This window comes from Stegostoma tigrinum, chromosome 3 (assembly GCF_030684315.1).
Source record: "Stegostoma tigrinum isolate sSteTig4 chromosome 3, sSteTig4.hap1, whole genome shotgun sequence".
NCBI classification, from domain to species: domain Eukaryota; kingdom Metazoa; phylum Chordata; class Chondrichthyes; order Orectolobiformes; family Stegostomatidae; genus Stegostoma; species Stegostoma tigrinum.
In genome coordinates, this window is record NC_081356.1 from 80,812,080 (window position 1) to 80,824,412 (window position 12,333).

A 12,333-nucleotide genomic window follows, 5' to 3' on the forward strand; every position below is an offset into this window, starting at 1 on the left:
CCTCAGAAGGGTCTAAAGCATAACAAGTAGTTATCACCAACCACGTGATTTCTGGCAAGATTTTTCTTTAAAAGAAACAAAATTGCCAATGTCCACAAGGACTTTTCAATGACCTCTTTTGAACAGAGTTAAAAGAAGCCACACCAGTATTTTCCGTGAAACTTGAAACAAATCCACTTTTTCATCATCCTTCACAACCTGAAGTCCTCCTGGAAATATTAAAAATAAAGTGTCTTTTCAACGAAAGAGCCCTTGTATAACACAAAGTCTCCTTCATAAAAGAATGCCATGGTTTTCTTATGAAGTGATTGGAACAGCACCACAACCAACAGAAGTTCTGACATCTTGCTTTACCTGAATGTTCCCTCAGGCAAGCCTAGCTGGACCATCCTCACTCTTGGTTCCAGCTACAACCCTCATCTCCATCTCAGGTCCCTTTTCTTACATGTGCCTGCAGAGGATCAAGTATCTATGGGTCAGTTCACTGTCTGATTTTTCTGGACCTGAAGTTGATGTGCTAACAGACTTTCACTACATTATCTATTGAAAATTTTCCCTGTGCTTTCATTGTCACTGGGTCAAAAATGAGGCATTCCCTCCCCGATAGCACTGTGGATCCAACTTCACTACGTTAATTGCAGGAAAGAAAAAAGTTCAAGAATGTGGTTCACTACCATCTGCTAGATCTGTTCCCAATCTATTCCATTTTGCAGCAAGTAGTATTGTCACACAACAAAATGGTGTCTTCAGACATCAGGAATAACCTTCTACACGGAATGTACTAATATTGTTAATATTGCATTGGGCAGATATATTTCTAACAAGGAGATATGGCAAGGATGAGATATCATAAGGTTTTGTGACTTGTCTCTCACCACAGACCATGGAGCAAGTCTGACAGAAGTGTCCTTCAGGAATAATCCATTTCAGTCAGTAGTGATACCAGTCAACAATTTGAGGTGACAGATATTGAAGTCCTCCACCAAAAGTAAATTCTGTGCCTTTGTTATCTCCAGTGCTTTTTCAAAATGGTGTTCATCATGGAGCACCACAGATTCATCAGTTGAAGGAGGGCGATAGTAGGCAGTCAGTAAGTTTCTTTTTTCATGTCTGACCTGAAACCATGAAGTTATTTTGGGTCCAAAGTCAGGGATAAGGACCTTCAGGGACATGTCTTCTTCAGTGCATACTGCCATTCCTCCATTTCTGCTAGATCTGTCCTATTTTAGTGGCACAATACATTCTTAGGGGTAGTGGGGGAGGGGTGTGAGACATTCACTATGTGATGCAGGGAGTATACTGAACATTTTTGGATGTGTATTGAATATTGTTACAGTTTCCATGATAAATAGAATAAAAACATCTCATGACATGCCTTTGTGATTTCCAGTGCAAATGTAATGCTGGATTTAACACTTGAATGGCATGTAAGGTAATGTCTGCTACTTGCAGGGAGTCTGGAGTCACATGTGGACAAGGCAAAGCAAGGAAGTTAGATTCTGAAAGGCATTAGTTGACCAGTTTAAACTAAATATCAGTCTTATTTCAAATTATCCCAAATGAAGAGGTAGCAAGCCACTACTAGTTATTGCACCATGCAAAGTAGTCCTTAATTTTGAAGAAAGCAAATAAAAAGTATCAAAGCGGTTACTTACCCCATCAACTGCAACCTGACATTGTATTTACTAAATAGTGGGAACAAGGAAGCAAACTTGAAAAACTGTAGTTATTCCAATGGAAATGGGAAAGAGATGTAGGAAGTAAAAAAACAGACTATCGTATGGAGGAGTACAGCATACAAATCAATGAGGCAAATCAAACAATGAAGCATCAGTTGTACAGGCAGTTGTAATGTTCCAAAAATTCTTGGGCTCTGGGGAAGCGCTAGAGGATTGGAAAATTGCAATGTGACACCCTTGTTCAAAAAAAAGGAGGCCGAAAGGGGGTAAACTGATTAACCACCTCACAAAATATTAAGTAATAAGAAAGTAGCATAATGGCATGGATTGTGAATTGGCTAATGGGCAGGAAACAGCAAGTGGGGGATGAGCTCTTTTTCATGCTGGCAGCCTGTAACCAATGGGGTTCCACAGGTATCAGTGCAAAGACCACAACCGTTCACAAAATACAGGATTCTGCTTTAATGTAATAGTCACGTTCCAGTGCAACATTGCTTCATAGAAAATTGTGTTATAAAAATAACGGGGCTATGGGAAATGCAGGGTTAGGGGTAGACCATCAAAAAACAAAAATCGCTCAAAAGTCTAACACAAAAGGATAGCACTTTTGAATAAATGTTTAATTCATACCTAACAATGAAATAAAAGTAAATTTATCACCTTATCTTGGAAAACTGTCAACATGACTTGATGGGGGAGGAGGTTATGAGGTTGCTCTGTTGCTCATGCAGAAACTGAGGTCCTCCTCTGCCTCCGCCTCCACCTTCAGGTGCAGGTGTGGTTGCAGGGTTAGGGCGAAAATATAGTTAACCCAGAAATGGATGGCTGTGGTTGACTATCTACTGGCTGTTTCTTAGGGATTGATTTTAAACAAAAGTACAGATCTTGCTGCTTTGCCCTTTTTCTTCTTTCATGAAGCAGCTGTTCATAGAGTGCCAAATAAAATCTTATTCCACGAACTGCTACCCTGCTGCATTCTGCATTGTACTCATTGTCCTCTAAAGCTGCAAACTGCTTCTCAATTTCCCTCAAGATAGAAGAGGAAACAGAAGTGGAAAACTCTCATGGCGCTGCATCCTGGACTACTACTACTTCATCTCCAGCTTTAACTTCCTCCTCAGTAACAAGTTGTTGTAGATCTGCTATAGGGAGGTCTTGGTAGTGGGACACAAGCAGCTCTCCACTTCTTCAAATGCAACTTGCTTTGCAAGAGCAACACAATGTTCTTTGATTCTTGGGAATTCCTCTGGCAGATCAGAGCCTTTAAAATCTTGAAAAAAATCTGGGAAAAGCATCTGCCAAACTACACACAAGCAGTCCTGACTGACATCACCCCAGGCATTCACAATAATGTCAATTGCATACTTGATGTTACAAAATTGAAGAACACTGTCTTTATCCCCCTCAGTGGCTGGAATCAGCTTCTTAAATATGTGCCTTAAAAACTGCTTTTGCATTGTAGTGCATGGGTTAAAGGAGAGGGGTTGTGTTTGGGGGTAGAAATAGCACTTTGTTGTTTTCAGAAAGCTCTCCAATGATGGGAGGACGGCTTAGTGCATTATCCAGGATAAGGAGAATCTTGAAATCATTTTTTTTTCCTGCAATTCTTTCTAAAAACATCTTCCAAAACATCAACAATAAGGTCAGAAAAAATTTGTCCCTTCATCCAAGCTTTCGTTTGACCTAAAAGCAGCCATGTACAGTAGACTGAAGGTAGCTATCCTTTGTCACCTTAAAGGCTAGAGCACGTGCTTCATTGATAGAAATGTAGGTTCTTGATGGCATATGCTGCCAGTTTAAACCTGTCTCATTCAAATTGAAAATTTGATCCAACTTGTAGCCTTGAAAGATGTGCAGACTAGGTGGATTGGCCATTGTTAAATTGACGTAGAGTTCAGAGATGTGTGGATTAGGTGGGTTACCGGGGGTGGGGGGGTGGTGGTGGTGGGAAATGGGTCCAAATCGGATGCTCCCATAGCAGTTCTTAACACCAGCTAACCAGCCACTGCTAGTGCTAAAGGCAGGCAGGATCTTTTTTGTGGGTAACAATGGCAGAATTTGCAAAAGAAAGAAAAAAGCAGTGCACCTCTCACTGAAAGGCAATGATCACATGATGCCAGTGCAGACTCTTTTGGCACTAACATTGCACATGCTCAGGACAAAGCCAGCAAAAAAGAAATCATGTGACGTCAACATGTATGCCTCCACGTACCAATGGAATCGTGTAAAAGCCAATACAAGTTCGCGTTCTAGAAACAGCATTCCCTGTTTGGCAGTTGTGTTATAGTCAATTCAAGTTAGTAGAACCTCGCATTGGAGGAAGGAAACAAATGTACTATAACCAAATTTGCAGACAACACAAAGATAGGTAGAAAGGCAAGTTGAGTGACAATAAAATCAGTTTACAGAGAGATATTGATAGGTTAACGAAGTTGGCAAATCGAGCGTAATATGGGTAAACATGAAGACATTAATTTTGAAAGGGAGAACAAAAGAACAGTATTAGTTAAGCAGAGAAAAGCTGCAACACAAAGGGTCTTGAGGGTACATGTGCATAAAGCAAGAAAGCTAGTCCAGTCGGTTCTGATATAACACGATGGCTCCGTTCTCATACAATCTCGCATTATAAGAAAATCGCGCAATAGCCACACTATATAAGCTAATGGGGCTGGAATTGCATTATCGTCAATACAGGTAAGGAAAGTTCACATCCTACAAATAGCAGTCTAAATTCTTGAACTGTGTTAGAGCCAATTCATGTTGAAGAAAAACGTGTTATAGCAGAACTGACTGTACACAGGAGCAGCAGGTAACCAGGAACGTTAATGGAATGTTGGCTCTTCTTTCAAGAGGGTTGGAGTATAAGAGTAGGGAAGTCTTTTTGTAACTGTACAAGGTGCTGGTGAGGCCACATCTGGAGTACTATGAACAGTTTTGGCCCACTTATTTCAAAAAGACATTGTGACATTAGAGACAGTTCAAAAAACATTCACTGGGAGGAACATTCACTAGAAATCGTCTAAACAGACTGGGACTCCACTCACAGGAGTTTAGAAGAATGAGACGTGACCCAATTGAAGCATGTAGAATTCAAAACGGCCTGAGCAGAGTAAATGCTGAGAGCACATTTCCTCTCTTGAGAGAATCTAGGACCAGAGGACAATAGTCTAACTATTAATGGGTATCAATTTAAGACAGATGTTGAAGAATATCTTTTCTGGGAGGGTTGAGAGATTTTGGAAATGCTTGCCACAGACAGCTGTGGGAGCAGAGTTCTTGTGTATACTTAAGATTGAGATAGGTGGATTCTTGATCAGGTAGAAGAATCACGGGTTATTGGGAGAAGGCAGGAAAGCGGATGTGAGGAAAGCTGGTCAGCCGCCATGCGAATGAATTGTGGAGCAAGCTCAAGGGGCCAAAGTTTGCACCAACTCTACAAGCATTTAAGCTTAATGGCAATCTCCTTCCTTTCACGCATTGTGCTGTGTATTTATTTGGCCTAAAATAATCATGTAACATGTCATGGATTCTTCAACTGAACTTGCATCCATTGAACTTCAAGTTAATGCATTCCACAGCCTAATTATTTGCTGAATTCCTAGTCTCACATTTGCTTCTCTCACACTTTAAAACTGTCCCCATTGGTTCTCAATATTATAAATGGCAACAGTTTCATGCTATCGACTGCATGTTTGGGGAGTGCAACAAAGGTTTACCAGATTGAATCCTGGGATGGCAGGGCTGACTTATGAAGACAGACTGGATCAGTTGAGACTATATTCACTGAAGGTTAGAAGAACTGGCAGGGGAGGGAGGGTTCTGTGGAAGCTCAGGAAACCTGTAACATTCAAACAGGACTAGACAGGATGAATGCAAAATGTACCCAATGTTCAGGGAGTCCAGACACACTGATGATAGCTTAAAGATATGGTGTAGGCCATCTAGGACTGAGGTGAAGACAAATTTCTTCACCCACAAAGGTGAGCCTGTAGAATTGTCTGCCACAGAAAGCAGTTGAGGCCAAAGCATTGAGAATTTTCAAGCAAGAGTTAGATATAGTTCTTTGGGCTAAAGCGATCAAAGGGCAAGGAGGGAAATCTACTGAGGGTATGGGGAGAAGAGTATCAAGTTGAAAGATCTGCCTTGATCATACTGAAGGGCAGAACTGGCTCAAAAAGGGCCGAATAGCCTGTAACTGCTCTTATTTTCTGCGTTTCTATATTGCTTTGTGCAGATGTATGATTTGAAAACTTGTACCACATCACCTCCTTGACCACTCTTCTGTGGGGGACGACAGTCCCAACTTTTCAAATCATAACTTAAATGTCTCATCTTACTCATCCCTTTCACTTTTAAGCTATGTGCAGAAACTGTTGCTCTCCGTATTACCTTCTAGCTAGCTTCCGGTCATACTCTGATCACTTGATTAATCTTGCTGTCCTTCTCTGCTGTACTTCATATTTATCAAACATCTGACTCATCACTCATTTTTGACCAACTACATGTTTTTTCCTTTAGTTTGACATCTTCCTGAACTGATTTAATCATGGATGGTGGGTCCTCCTCTTACAATTTTTCTTTGTAGTAGCAATGTTCTATGAAAACAGAAAACATTCTCACAAATATCCACTACTACCATTTAATTCTACTTAAGAAAAACATCAGGGTAAATTAATTCTTGAAATTTTAATATGTATTCTCGCCAATATACCTAAACATCCCGTTGTGAAATCAAAACCAACTTTTGTTCATACAATTAGTTAGGAATTATACGGTATGATAACGGTGTCACAATTCAGAGTTATTGAAGAATATTCCAGAAAATCGGAGATCAAATCCAAGAAAGGCAGTTCATTAGTATAATAGAGAAAAATCTGCAAGTAAAAAGCCAACCACATTCAAAGAACTGATTAAATATTTGTGAAGTTCACAAATTTTTGTTGGAATCCAAGTTGTTCACTGACGCACTGGAAACCCCTGCACGATACATACACTACAATAGTCAAAGAAGCTCCACTATCACCTACAACTAGTCTAGGCAACCAGGCAGAAAACTGCAACCATTCCAGCAATATCCACCCACATCAGAACATTCAATTTAACAAAAACGCAAGAAATGTAAAGTGAATACAGCAAAGGATAACGTAAGGCTTGTGAATTGGTAAAGTTATTAAATCAAACTAACTATACATGATTTATCAAACTGCTTGAAAATACTATTAACTTACAGATGAACTCAAATAATTTTTTGGCGATCTTATCATTCCAGCAATGGAGTGTCGAATGGAGTCAAATTTTGAAACCTTGTCTTTTCCTTTGTCCTGAAAAGAAAATGCAAAAACCCCTCAGGAAACGAATTCCATTCATTTTCAATAGTTTACTGCCAAAACCAGATTAAGATTTAATTTGGTTACCACTACTCAGTTAACAGGACATGCCTTTGAAACCTATTCATTTTATCCATTCATACAGTTATGCAGCATAGAAACAGATCCTTTGGTCCAACTCGACCATGTCAACCAGATATCCTAAACCAATCTACAGTCCCATTTGCCAGCATTTAGCACATATCTCTCTCAAGCCTTCCTATTCATGTACTCATCCAGCTGTCTTGTAAATATTGTAACTGTATCCACTTCCATAACCTCCTCTGCAGTTGTTCCGTACCCGCAACACCTAATGTGTGGAAGACGTTGCCACTTGGGTCCCTTTTAAATCTTTCCCCTCTCACTTTAAACCCATGCCCTCAAGTTTTGGAGGCCTCTACCTGGGAAAAAGGTCTTGCCTATTCACCCTCTTCATGCCCCTTGTGATTTTATAAGCCACTTTTAAGGTCTTGTAATCATTAAGGCAGAATTGCAAAAATATCAAATCTCAATAAAGATCAAAAATTTAAACTGGACGAGAAAAGGGTGATGATTGGTAGGCAGGTGGACGCTGACAGGTCATGGGAAACACAGAAGGGAATATCGGCTCCCCAAACTTCTGCTCAGCCGACAAACTTGCAATGCACAGACATCCTCTTGCTCTTTGCCAAGGACAGGGTCCTGCATGGTAAATTATATATAGTTTCTGGCACCTGTCACTGAGCCACACTGCAAGCCTGACTTATAATCTTCAATTAGTTGTTTTAGTATAATCCTTTGCACAATCTGAATTGTTGAAGCAAGTGATGTCTAGTCTGTATCCAGCAGCAGATTTGATTCCATGTTCTCAGTTCTGCAAAACACAGGCCACACGAACACCGAGATAGTAGGAGCTGCCGCAAGAGAATCTGAGATAACAAGGTGAAGAGCTGCATGACACAGCAGGCCAAGCAGCATCAGAGGAACAGGAAAGCTGACATCAGTTAGCCATGAACACCTGAAGGAACTTGTTTTTCAATGTGACCCACCTGTTGCTGGGACAGATAGCTGACATACCTAGCATCTCACCAGCACCAAAATTCATATATCAGACAACCCAATATTTGCAATAAGAAAAATGTCTTTTTGGCTTGATGGCATCAACTTGTTGGTGGAGATTAGCATTCAAGTTTTTTTCATGAGAAGTGAGGAGCAGAATGGCTAACTTCACCTGTTGCTGAAGTTTCTGAGACACCTACCCGCCAAGGTGATGACATCAACTGGGTAATTTTCAGGTCTGAAACCTCGACCCTTAGGCTCATTCGTTATTTTGTGATATACAGGGAGCAATAATCTAATCAGGGTAGCCTTTCTTTTTAAATTCATCCACAGGAAGTAGGTTTCATTTACTAGGCTGAGATACAATGCCCACCTCTAACTGCCACTTGAACTGGATGATTTGGTAGGCCATTTCAGGTGGCAGTTAAGAATCACTTCGCTGTAGGTCTGGGGTGACATGTAGGCCAGACTAGATAAGGATAACAGCTTTCCTTCCCTAAAGGATGATAATGAATCAGACAGATTTTTACAGCAATCAGCAGTGGTTACATTATTGTTGCTCAGCTGGCTTTCACCCCAGATCTTCACTGATTCAAGTTTCAATATCTGCCATGGTGGGATTTGAATCCACATCCTCAGAGCATTAGCCTGGGTCTCTAGATTATTCATCCAGTGACAGTACGGTCTTCCAACAAGTTAACTTTCAAGCATATTTCAGCACCAATTGGGCTTATGGATTGGATGCTATTTATGAAGTTACCATGAAGTGCACGGATCTTTAGGAATCCTACATAGATACTGAGCAGTGAAAACTGACTTTTGGCAGACAGTGCTAAAGAACTCATTAGTGGAGTTTTCCATTAATATGTCAAAGAAAAGGAGCTCAAGGATGCTTTCATTTTGAAAGCAAACTTTAGCACATTGTAGACACTATTGTCAGACTATTTCTCACATGCAACTGCGTATCAAATATATCATCTATATTTCAGAAATAAGCAAATGGTAGGAGGTATGGGACCATTCTATCAAAGAAAAGTTTCCTGAGCTGCTATGGCAGTTGCAGGGGAGGGGGGACAGTACAGAAGTAACAGCTATATACATATTCACATTTGACAAGAGGGCCATGACAGACGTGTGGAGAAATCCAAGTATTATACTGTATCTTCATTTACGAAAGGATGCAAGCAGAAAATCAACATTTTCATGAAAATCAGTTTGAAGCGTAAGGACCATGACTTCACATTTTTAGAATAACTGCAGACTGAAGTGAGAAAGTACCGCTCTAAAAACCAGTGTTTTATAAGCAAGCAACTTGTATCCATGAGATACATCATATAAGGCTGATTGAAAAGAGTTTACAGATCTTCTGAGCTCAGATGCTATCAGCTCTCTGCAGTCAAAACCCAGTTGAAACCTGTAAAAAGCTCGTTATGTTCTCTTCAGCAGTTGCTGCAAGCTGTGATTTATGAAGTGATAAATCAAAGACATTTTCCAGGTGAGTCAGTGACTCTGTACTTCTTACAAACCAATAGAAGCATCCAGACAAAGACATGTAAACAAGCGGTCTGGATAGCTGAAGAATCATTCAAACAATGGACTAAGCAAGTTAAGACAAACTGAGCTGACTTTACAGTTGTTTTAACCTCTATCCATAATCTCCTTTTCTTTCCTAATTGTTTGTCTGTGCATCTGTGCACTGGGGATTAAAGTTTTTTAGTAGTGTTACATGCCACTCATATACAATTCTCTTCATGTAACTCCAGTCTATTTGTAATAAATAACTCCTGGTTTGCAGAGAAATTAGGCCCGTGCTAGTAACTTAGGCCTGAATGTCAGCTAAATTGGGATATTGTATGCAGTTTTTAAAAAAAACACAAATGTGGGAATAATGGGGTTTGATTTATGTGGTGTTACCCTAGTGGGTTACAACAAATCTCTGGTGGGAAAATTTTGAGAAGTACCAATCCAGGAAAAGCTGCTCAGTCAATTTGAATGTGATGATTAATTAAGAAAATCCAGCCTGGATCTGTTTAAAAAGAAACATGTGTTTAATTTAACTTAACTGAATTGTTTTGAGAAGGCACCAGACAAGATTGATCAGTGCAACAGAGTTAACGTAGTGGATGTAGACTGCAAGAAGTATCTGACAGCATACCATATAATAGACTTCTCAGAGAAGTTGAAATCTAAAGGTTAAAAAGGGACAGTAACAACATCCCTACAAAGTAAGCTAAATGACAGAAACAGAGAATTTTTTTTTAAAAACTTCATTCATGTTATGTCAGTTTCACTGATTGGACACACATTTATCACCCATCTCTTGATGCCCTTGTGAAAGTGGTAGACAGCTACTATGGTCTATTTGATAGAAGTCCATCCATAATACTATTAGAGGGGGAAATCCAGGATTTTGACCCAGCAACACTAAAGGAACTGTCAGGGGACATTTAAATGTTTAGACTCCGAGGGGTGCATGATATTTCTATTCCACAAGTAGAAGGCATGTTTCAACCTTGTATGGAATGCACCTTAGAGACCAGTGTCAGTAACAGACATCTATTACCGTCCTGATGAAACCATTCTGGGCTGCTTTGTCCTGGATGGTGTCAAGCTCAAAGTGTTGAAGCAGGTGATGAATATTCCACCACAATCCTGACTGTGCCTTGGTTGATGACATATTGTGGGGAGTCAAGAGGTAAGTTATTTGCTACAGGATTCCTTGCCTCTGACCTGCACTTGTCGTCACAGTATTTGTAAAGTCAGCGCAGTTCACTTGCTGGTCAATAGTAACTCAAGATGCTGCCAGTGGCAGATTCAGTAATGGTAATGCCAGTGACTGACAAGGGATGGTGTATAGATTCTCACTTGTTAGTGATGGTCATTACCTGGCACTTGTGTGGCCTGAATGTTACTTGTCACTGTCAGCCTAAGCCTAGATCTTGTACAGGTCTTGTTGGATTTCAATAGGGACCGTTTCAGTACCTAAGAAGTTATACATGGTGGTGAACATTATGCAACCATTACTGAGCATCACCACTTCTGATTGTATAACGGAGCAAAGGTTATTGAAGCAGTATTTGAAGATAGATAGATCGAGGACGCTATCCTGAGGGACTCCAGCAGAGAAGGTAACAGCTTCACCAAAGGCCACTTGCAAAGCAAATCAGCACCAATTCACGTTCACATCAGTATTTTCCAAGCTGGTGTGCCTGCATCCATTTTGTAGAGTACTAGAATTCTTTTTTCAACAAGAATCTAATTTAACAAGAGGTGGAATGAAGTAGTGGGTTATTGCAATTGGGTTACTAGTAGTAAAGTGGGAGTAGACTCGTCTAAATGTTTCATCCTCAACCTTCTGGAATAACTGGGCTCACCCCAAAAATCAGAAGTCCCTTTCTTCAGCACTGCCTCGAGAAGCCTGGGAGGTGAGAGTTCTGAATTTCAAAATGCAGCACTCCACTATCACCTCTCCCTCAAACATCACAGCTTGGGACCAAGACTGATAACACAGCTGAGATCAGTCTGGAATGGTGGAATCGAGTGCAGTGGAACAACATCACAGCAACTGGGGTTCTTTGTGTGATTCACAAGGTTATCTCACTGCTGGTTTTCTGGGTGTACACAACCGGCACTAACAGAATTAAAGTTATTATGTAGAGCCATAATCAGAGGCAAGTGTAGGCCTTTGGCAAATTCAATGAGATAGAAACAGTGCTCCCTGAACTTTATATATAAATCGGTGACAGAATATGGGTGACGGATGGGCCAGCATTTATTGCCAACCCCAGCTGCCAATGAAAAGATGGTGGTGGAGCTGACTTCTTGAGCTTGTGCATTTCATGTGGCACAGATACAAAGGAAATTTAATTTCAGTAATTTAATCTAGTGACACTGAAGATACAACAAGATTCCTCCAATTCTGATGGTGAGTGGCTTGTACAGGAACTTGTAGCTGGAGGTGTTATTGTGTATCTGCTACCCTTGTCCTTCCAGATGGCAATGGTCACGAATTTGGAGATGCTCTCAAAAAGGGAGCTCAGGAAATTCTGCTATGCATTGTGTATACAGTACACACTACTGCTACTACTCAATGGTGGAATGGCTGAATATCTGGATGTAGTATCAATCAAGCAGGTTGCTTTGTCTAGATAGTATTAGGCTTCTTACGAGTTGTGGTGCTACACTCATCCATTGTGCAGGTTCTAAAGGAGGGAATTGAATTCCTTATTTAATATCACAAGTTTAAATGT

General features: G+C 40.4%; 1 protein-coding gene across 10 annotated transcripts in view; it reads right to left on the minus strand.

Annotated features, from left to right (window-relative positions):
- The window catches only part of fer (fer (fps/fes related) tyrosine kinase), a 277,908-nt gene that overhangs the window by 124,098 nt on the left and 141,477 nt on the right, over positions 1–12,333 (minus strand). For all 10 annotated transcript variants that reach the window (XR_007247151.2, XR_007247150.2, XM_048526914.2 and 7 more), the window contains exon 10: positions 6,908–7,000. Coding sequence is in view for 8 of the 10 variants with exons in the window: in XM_048526914.2 (XP_048382871.2) it covers positions 6,908–7,000 (93 nt within the window). In the remaining 2 variants the exon portion in view is untranslated. The remainder of the gene's footprint in view (positions 1–6,907; positions 7,001–12,333) is intronic.